This window comes from Cebus imitator, unplaced genomic scaffold (assembly GCF_001604975.1).
Source record: "Cebus imitator isolate Cc_AM_T3 unplaced genomic scaffold, Cebus_imitator-1.0 Scaffold356, whole genome shotgun sequence".
Taxonomy (NCBI): domain Eukaryota; kingdom Metazoa; phylum Chordata; class Mammalia; order Primates; family Cebidae; genus Cebus; species Cebus imitator.
The window spans coordinates 1,411,194-1,420,448 of record NW_016107671.1 but is presented as its reverse complement, the minus strand read 5'-3'; the positions used below and the strand labels follow the sequence as shown (position 1 = coordinate 1,420,448).

At 42.0% G+C, this 9,255-nt stretch overlaps 1 protein-coding gene across 2 annotated transcripts in view; it reads left to right on the top strand.

The window, feature by feature from the left end:
- The window catches only part of ZNF585B (zinc finger protein 585B), a 16,139-nt gene extending 7,964 nt beyond the window's left edge, over positions 1 to 8,175 (top strand). The window contains exons 3-5 of one of the 2 annotated variants that reach the window (XM_017506410.2): positions 2,183 to 2,309; positions 2,594 to 2,686; positions 5,751 to 8,175. In XM_017506410.2, the coding sequence (XP_017361899.1) occupies positions 2,183 to 2,309; positions 2,594 to 2,686; positions 5,751 to 7,771 (2,241 nt within the window). In that variant the 3' untranslated portion in view covers positions 7,772 to 8,175. Of the gene's footprint in view, positions 1 to 2,121; positions 2,310 to 2,593; positions 2,687 to 5,750 lie in introns of both variants that reach the window. The other variant, XM_017506409.2, reaches the window with a different exon arrangement.
- Positions 8,176 to 9,255: the final 1,080 nt, after the last annotated feature.

Here is a 9,255-nt window from a genome sequence, read left to right as displayed (position 1 = left end):
TAGAGACGGGGTTTCACCATGTTGACCAGGATGGTCTCGATCTCTTGACCTCGTGATCCACCCGCCTCGGCCTCCCAAAGTGCTGGGATTATGGGCGTGAGCCACCGCGCCCGGCCTTCAAATACAATATTTTATCAAAAAATACTTTGGCTGGGCGCGGTGTTAAATTCTTCCATTCTGTGAAATGTAAACTTAACCCCTCATGTAGATGCACTTTTTCTTCTTTTTGGCCGTCAGGGTGTCTCAGAGAGAGATCTACTTTTCAACACCTTAATGAACTTCATGTCTTCCTGTTTTTGAACTTTGGTCTTCTTTATTTTCTATGTCTTTTAGGTTGCTTGAAGACTAGTAACATAAAGAATTCATTTCTGGCTGGGCATGGTGGCTCATGCCTGTAATCCCAGCACTTTGGGAGGCCAAGGTGGGTGGATCACAAGGTCAAGAGATTGAAACCATCCTAGCCAACATGGTGAAATCCCATCTCTACTAAAAATACAAAAATTAGCTGGGTGTGCTGGGGCTTGCCTGTAGTCCCAGCTACTCAGGAGGCTTAGGCAGGAGAATCACTTGAACCTGTAAGGTGGAGGTTGCAGTGAGCTGAGATCATGCCACTGCGCTCCAGCATGGGCAACAGAGCGAGACTGTGTCTCAAAAATAATAATAATAATTCATTTTTATGTCCTCGGGACTAGCATAATGAGCAGTCCTAAATTGATCAGCAACTGTATAGCAGGTTGCTCATCCATGTGCTAGAAGACTAAAAGCCTATTTCAATGGCCAGTTTTGCAAAATGAGTAATTGACTGTAGAACAGAACAAATAGCTGGAATTCATTATTAGATTTCTGTGTCCCACAAATTATGTAAAACTATATATATACATCTTTTGAGATGGAGTCTTGCTCTGTCACCCAGGCTGGAGTGCAGTGGCACGATCTCGGCTTACTGCAACCTCCGCCTCCTGGGTTCAAGCAATTCTCCCACTTCAGCCTCCTAAGTAGCTGTGACTACAGGCATATGTCACCAGGCCTGGCTAACTTTTTGTATTTTTAATAGAGATGGCGTTTCACCATGTTGGCCAGGCTGGTCTTAAACACCAAACCTCAGATGATCCATCCACCTTGGCCTCCCAAAGTGCTGGGATTACAGGCATGAGCCACTGCATCTGGCCCTCTCTAACATTCTTGCTTCGATTATAGGCGTGAGCCACTGCGCCTGGCTAAAACTGGATACTTAATATGTGGCTTGTGTAAAATACAATATCTTGGAAATTTCGTATTACTCAGATGCATACATTTGTCAGAACGTCAAATGGTACAATAAAGATTGTTGCATTTAATTGTATTGTATTAAATTTTACCTTATTAAGTTAACAAATGTTACACCCTAATTATTTGCATTTTGTGGTGCTTAAGAGAAAGTGTAGTGATGTCTATAGTTTACTTTGAAATACATTAAAAAAAAAAGTAAGATGGGATCAATGTGTGATGAAGTGAGTAAGGTGTTAATGGTAGATCTAAGTAGTGGATGTATAGGTTTTTACTGTACAATTCTAATTTTCCGTATGTTTAAAATTTTTCATAAGCCATTAGACAAATGGGAGGCAGGTTCTTTTTTTTTAAGTTTTTTTTTTCTTTTGTTTAAAAAAATTTTTTTTATCTTCTCACGTCTGAAGTGAGAACAAAAAGTCAGGTTCTTAAAAAAGGGAGGTAAATTGGCCATGCACAGTGGCTCACACCTGTAATCCCAGCATTTTGGGAGGCTTAGGAAGGCAGATCACCTGAGGTTAGGAGTTCGAGACCAGGCTGGCCAACATGGTGAAACCCAGTCTTTACTAAAAATACAAAAATTAGCTGGGCATGGTGGTATATGCCTGTAATCTCAGCTACTCTGGAGGCTGAGGCAGGAGAATTGCTTGAATCTGGGAAGCAGAAGTTGCAGTGAATTGAGATCATGCTATTGCACTCCAGCCTGGACAAAAAGAGTGAAATGCCATCTCCAAAAAAAAAAAAAAAGGAATTAAAAACAACAAAACCCATGTTTCGTAATCCCAGATATAGTCACTCCACCCTGCAGAGCTGGCTATGCACTTTGANAACAAAACCCATGTTTCGTAATCCCAGATATAGTCACTCCACCCTGCAGAGCTGGCTATGCACTTTGAACAGGAATGTGCCCTTACAGGGATCAGTGTCCTTCAGGGATGTGGCTATAGATTTCAGCAGAGAGGAGTGGAGGCACCTAGACCTGTCTCAGAGAAACCTGTACCGGGATGTGATGCTGGAGACCTACAGCCACCTGCTCTCAGTCGGTAAGCGCAGTCACCTTGGTATCTGAAAGGAGGCCTCACTGAGAGTGCTTCCATTCTCATTCCATTCCATTCTGAATGCTGACAGCATCTTAAATAGCTGACGGTTTTGTCCTTTATTTCTCCAGGGTTCTCTATTTGTTTAGGCCACTCAGAATATTACTCTTTTATCAGAGATATCTGCTCACATTTCTGAAGAACAAACCCTCATTGAACAATAAGACTTTATTAAGTGGGCTCTGAAACACAATTAGCTTGACCCAGACCTTATCATTTCCCATGAACAGGGTATCAATTTCCTAAACCAGAGGTGGTCATGTTGGAGCAAGGAAAGGAACCATGGATATTGCAGGGTGAGAGGCCACATCACAGCTGCCCAGGTGAGTGAAATGAGCATGACTCGAGTAGATGGGAGATGGGAGGAAATCTCAGCTGTCTTGAAAAACACTGGAACCAGGCCACTCGCTATGGTTCACACCTGTAATCCCAGCACTTTGGGAGGCTGAGGTGGGTAAATCATGAGGTCAGGAGTTTGAGACCAGCCTGACCAACATGATGAAACCCTGGCTCTACTAAAAATACAACAAAAAAAAATTAGCCCTGAATGAGGGTACATTATTGTAATCCCAGCTACTCAGGAGGCTGAGTCAGGAGAGTCACTTGAACCTGGGAGGAGGAGGTTGCAGTGAGCCGAGATCGTACCACTGCACTCCAGCCTGGGCAACAGAGTGAGACTCTGTCTCAAAAAACAAATTAACAAACAAACAAAAACCCTGGAACTGTAAAGTACTATTAAGACTACTCTTCAGGAAGGTTCTGAATTTCTTTGTATTGCTTGATGCCTCTCAGATCACTAAATGCCTTCTACCTGGATGACCTTTGCATTTCTGTGTCCTTCCTTGTAGATTCTAAGTCATGTGCCAGTCGGCCTCATTAAAGATCTATCTTTGTTATCCTCCTTTTCTCTAACATTCTTTTTTTTCCCCTACCTTCCATATTGTCCCAGAGACCCTCTTTCACATCCAGGCATTCCTGGATCTGCTTTCTTTCAAAATTACTCTGTGTCACACATTCCCCCTCCTGCTAGACCACTTTTATTTCTGTTTCTCACTGTGAGATGCCTCAGAACTTTATCACTGGGCCAGGTGTGGTGGCTCATGCCTGTAATCCCAGCACTTTGGGAGGCCAAGGTGGGATCAGTGTCCTTCAGGGATGTGGCTATAGATTTCAGCAGAGAGGAGTGAGGTCAAGAGTTTGAGACCAGCCTGGACAACATGACAGAACCCCATGTCTCCTAAAAATACAAAAATTAGCTGGGCGTGGTGATGCATGCTTGTATTCCCAGCTGCTTGGGAGGCTGAGGCACAAGAATCATTTGGACCTGGGAAGTGGAGGTTGCCATGAGCTGAGATCATACTACTGCACTCCATCCTGGGTGACAGAGCAAGACTCTGTCTGGAAAAAAAAAAAAAAAAGAACTTTATCTCTAATCAAGCTCTCTACCTCTTTTTGCTATAGGAATGGCCATGAGATTTCTCACCTCTTCCCAGTCCTTCAGGCCTTTCATCTAGCTGATAACTTGGGAATCATTGTCACTTCATCTTTGGGAATACCTCTCTGCTTTGTTTGACATGACATGATTAATCACCATTTCTGACATTTTCTTCTGATACTGCTTGAGCAATTCCACAGTGTTAGGGTCTCTCTGTCTAGTTGGGCTTGTTTGCTTGTTCATTTTTTTGAGGTGGAGTCTCTCTCTGTCACCAAGGCTGGAGTGCAGTGGCACAATCTTGGCTCACTGCAATCTCCACCTCTCAGGTTCAAGTGACTTTCTTGCCTAAGACTCCCGAGTAGCTGAGATTACAGGCGTGTGACAACATACCTGGGTAAAATTTGTATTTTTAGTAGAGACTGGGTTTCACCATGTTGGCCAGGCTGGTCTTGAACTCTTGACCTCAGGCAATCCGCCTACCTCAGCCTCCCAAAGTGCTGGGATTACAGGTGTGAGCCACCGTGCCCAGCCTTGTTTGTTTTTGTCATTGCTTTATTTTTATATTTCACCTGATGAGGTTTGAGTTTAATCATTGTCTTTAGTTTAGGACACAATGCAACTATGAATGTGGGTGAAGATTCTCTCTTAGTTTATTTTTGTGATAATATCCCCTTTTCTCTCTTTCCCATTACCCATCTCCCTTCCCACCATAAGCCACTGTTTTGTATGATGGAAACATTTTTTAACTCATGCATGTTGTAAAATTTAATTGAATTCGGGTTATAAATCTTACTGTGCTAGATAAACAGATAAACAAAATCATGTTTTTTGTCTTTTTTCATGTCTATCTTTGGTGTTATCTGTTTATCTAGTTTATTTATTTATTTATTTATTTTTTAAAGACAGGGTTTCACCATGTTGGTCAGGCTGGTCTTGAACTCCCTACCTCAGGTGATCTGCCCACCTTGACCTCCAAAGTGCTTGGATTACAGGCGTGAGCCACCATGCCTGGCCTATCTAGTTTATTTCTTTTAACTGCTAACTTGTTCCCCAGAATGTTTCCTGTAAGTAGTGTTACACCCTTCTCATCAAATTACCCACCCTTACCCTTTTCTCTCTGTTCACTCTGCATGAGCCATTTTTACTTTCCCCTCTAGCCTCCACTAGCTGCTCTCTGAGCAAAAAGTCACTTATTATCCCTTGAAAAGGGACGTTTGGATTTCAAACCTTATTACAGGGAATATCTGAAAATAAAAGACTTCTTTCCACAATGAAAGGGAAGATGATGATAGAAATGAAGTGAGATTGTATTTCATTCTAGAATAACTGTGGCAGATTGATAACCGATAGAGTCTTATCAGCAAAGAGAAAATCACTATCTAAGTGATGTTGCTTTTTTTTTTTTTTTTTTTTTTGAGACAGTCTTGCTCTGTCACTCAGGCTGGAATGCGGTGGCACGATGTCGGCTCACTGCAACCTCTGTCTCCTGGATTGAAGCAATTCTTCTGCATCAGCCTTCTGAGCAGCTCGGACTACAGGTGTGTGCCATCATGCCTGGCTAATTTTTGTACTTTTAGTAAGAGACGGAGTTTCACCATATTGGCCAGGCTGGTCTCAACCTCCTGACCTTGTGATCCACCCGTCTTGGCCTCCCAAAGTGCTGGGATTACAGGCATGAGCCACCGCACCCATCAGTGATATTGTTTTAGTCAAGAAAATATTGACTACAAATAGCTATTCTGAACATAAGGATATCAGAAGAATAATTCATGTGAATCCAAACATTTTCCATCCCCCTACAAACTCTTATCAGTGTGACTCATTTGGAAATTGTTTGAAGTATAATTTACATTTACATATTCTTAATAGAAATGATGCTTCAAAAAATGTTAGGAAGAGTACTAAATATGGTAAAATGTCTTTCTATATTTACTGTGAATATACTCCAACAGGAGAGAAATTATGGGACCATAATAATCTACGTAGAAAAATTCTCAGTTATAAACCAGCCTCCTCGCAAGATCAAAAAATTTATCCTGGGGAAAAATCCTATGAGTGTGCCAAATTTGAAAAGATATTCACCCAGAAGTCACAATTCAAGGTACACCCGAAGGTTCCTTCAGGAGAAAAACTCTATGTATGTATTGAATGCGGGAGGGCTTTTGTGCAGAAGCCAGACTTCATTACACATCAGAAAACCCATACGAGAGAGAAGCCCTATAAGTGCAATGCATGTGGAAAATCCTTTTTTCAAGTATCATCTCTTTTCAGGCATCAGAGAATTCATACCGGAGAAAAACTCTATGAATGTAGTGAATGTGGGAAAGGCTTCCCTTATAACTCAGATCTCAGCATACATGAGAAAATTCATACTGGAGAGAGACACCATGAATGCACTGAATGTGGCAAAGCATTCACACAAAAGTCCACACTCAAGATGCATCAGAAAATCCATACAGGTGAGAGATCCTATATCTGTATTGAATGCGGACAGGCCTTTATCCAGAAGACACAATTGATTGCACACCGAAGAATTCATACTGGAGAAAAACCATATGAGTGTAGTAACTGTGGGAAATCCTTCATTTCCAAGTCACAACTTCAGGTACATCAACGCATTCACACAAGAGTGAAACCCTATATATGTACTGAATATGGGAAGGTCTTTAGCAATAATTCCAACCTCATTACACATGAGAAAATTCAAAGTAGAGAGAAATCTTCCATATGTACTGACTGTGGGAAAGCCTTTACCTACAGGTCAGAGTTGATTATACATCAGAGAATTCACACTGGAGAGAAACCTTATAAATGCAGTGACTGTGGAAAAGCCTTCACTCAGAAATCAACACTCACAGTGCATCAGAGAATTCATACAGGAGAAAAATCATATGTATGCACCAAATGTGGACTGGCCTTCATCCGGAAGGCACACTTGATTACACATCAAATAATTCATACTGGAGAGAAACCTTATAAATGTGGTTACTGTGGGAAATTGTTTACCTCCAAGTCACAACTCCATGTTCACAAACGAATTCACACGGGAGAAAAGCCCTATGTATGCAATAAATGTGGGAAGGCATTCACCAACCGGTCAAATCTCATTACACATCAGAAAACTCATACAGGGGAGAAATCTTATCTATGTTCCAAATGTGGAAAGGCCTTCACCCAGAGGTCAGACTTGATTACACATCAGAGAATCCATACTGGGGAGAAACCTTATGAATGCAGTACTTGTGGAAAAGCCTTTACCCAGAAGTCAAATCTTAATATACACCAGAAAATTCATACTGGAGAGAGACAGTATGAATGCCATGAATGTGGGAAAGCCTTCAACCAGAAATCAGTCCTCATTGTTCATCAGAAAATTCACACGGGAGAGAAACCCTACGTATGCACTGAGTGTGGAAGAGCTTTCAACCGCAAGTCAAACTTTATTACTCATCAAAGAATTCATACTGGAGAGAAGCCTTATGAATGCAGTGACTGTGGGAAGTCCTTTACCTCCAAGTCTCAGCTCCTGGTGCATCAGCCAGTTCACACAGGAGAGAAACCCTATGTGTGTGCTGAGTGTGGGAAGGCCTTTAGTGGCAGGTCAAATCTCAGTAAGCACCAGAAAACTCATACCGGAGAAAAGCCCTACATTTGCTCTGAATGTGGGAAGACCTTCAGACAGAAGTCAGAGTTGATTACACATCACAGAATTCATACTGGAGAGAAACCTTATGAGTGCAGTGACTGTGGGAAGTCTTTCACTAAAAAATCACAGCTTCAGGTGCATCAACGAATTCACACTGGAGAGAAGCCTTATGTGTGTGCTGAGTGTGGGAAGGCCTTTAGCAACAGGTCGAATTTGAATAAACACCAGACCACACACACTGGAAACAAACCCTACAAGTGTGGCATCTGTGGGAAAGGGTTTGTTCAGAAATCGGTGCTCAGTGTCCATCAGAGCATTCACGCTTGAGAGAAACAGTGTGAGAAAACCCCGCTGAGGGATGGTCTGATCATACATTGTTGCATTCATGCAGCAGAAAAATGTATACTATCATAAGTAGAAATGACCACATCAGCTTGTCACGTAACACTGTTCTGGAGAGAGTCTCTCTGAAGGCACTCAATGAGGCAAGTGACCCTTCCAGCCTTGTCATCAGCCTCAATAAATCTTGGGGCATTATTCATACTGAGAAGGAACTGAGTCAATTTGGTGAATAGGAAAAGCCTTCTCATCTAATGAAAACTACAATGGAACACTTACCAAATTCTTCATAGAAAAGATTATATTATGGGAACGATAATCCTGTTTACTGTGGATGGGGTATAGTGCCAACAGTTTGAATGGTAAGACAACATAATATATAAGATAGTGATAAATCCGTCTGTGAGTTGTTTGTTCCAGAACACACTGTTGAGCAGAATTGTGGGTGTTTTCTCATTCTTCTTTTGAATCCAACACAGTTGTATGCATCCAATTCCCCAATGAGTATTTCTATCAAGCAAGAGATTCTGCAATAAGACAAATCCTATATGTATTCAGACACAGACCTCAGAGTGTATTTTGAGTCCCCATTGTTACAGCACAAGACTTGCAGCCCCTTTCATTACCTGCCAGGACCCTCTCTGAGCCCACAGGTCCTCAGCACAATGTGTTGGACCCCCAATACAGTGTTTTCTTTGTTTGTTTGTTTGTTTTTGTTTTTTTGAGACAGAGTCTCGCTCTGTCAGCCAGGCTGGAGTGCAGTGGCATGATCTTGGCTCACTGCAACCTCTGTCTCTCAGGGTCAAGCAATTCTCCTGCCTCAGCCTCCCAAGTAGCTGGGATTACAGGTGAGTGGCACCAAGCTGGGCTAATTTTTGTATTTTTAGTAGAGATAGTGTTTCATCATGCTGGCCAGGCTGGTCTCAAACTCCTGACCAAGTCTTGATCCACCCTCCTTGGCCTCCCAAAGTGCTGAGATTACAGGTGTGAGCCACCATGCCCAGCCCAGCACAGAGTTTTGTATACTTCTACCACTCTCAAGAAAGCCTCTGTGGTTAGCATTTTCAGGTTATCTGGGACAATTTAAATTCTTCCTTCTGCTATTAGAATTCTTCCCACTCAGCCTCTTCTTTTTTGTTAATTTACTTGTTGCTGAGTTGAAGCCCAGCATTTTGCTTTCCTTAATGATGTGCCTTTCATAAGTTGATAACTCATGAAATCAATATATGCGATATGAGGTAATTCATAAATCATGTAAAATCGATCAACTCTTGAAAACTAACACCACCATATATTCACTGTCTACTTGTGTCCATGTTCATCCCATGCACCCCACAAGGACCCTTCCTGCCATATCCTCAGACATCAGTTCAGTCCCTGACTCAGGGCCTTTGTATTTGCAGTGCCCATTGCAAAGAGCACAATTCTTTATCTGTGGCTTGTTCCTCATGTTGTTGTTGTTTTTTTGTTTG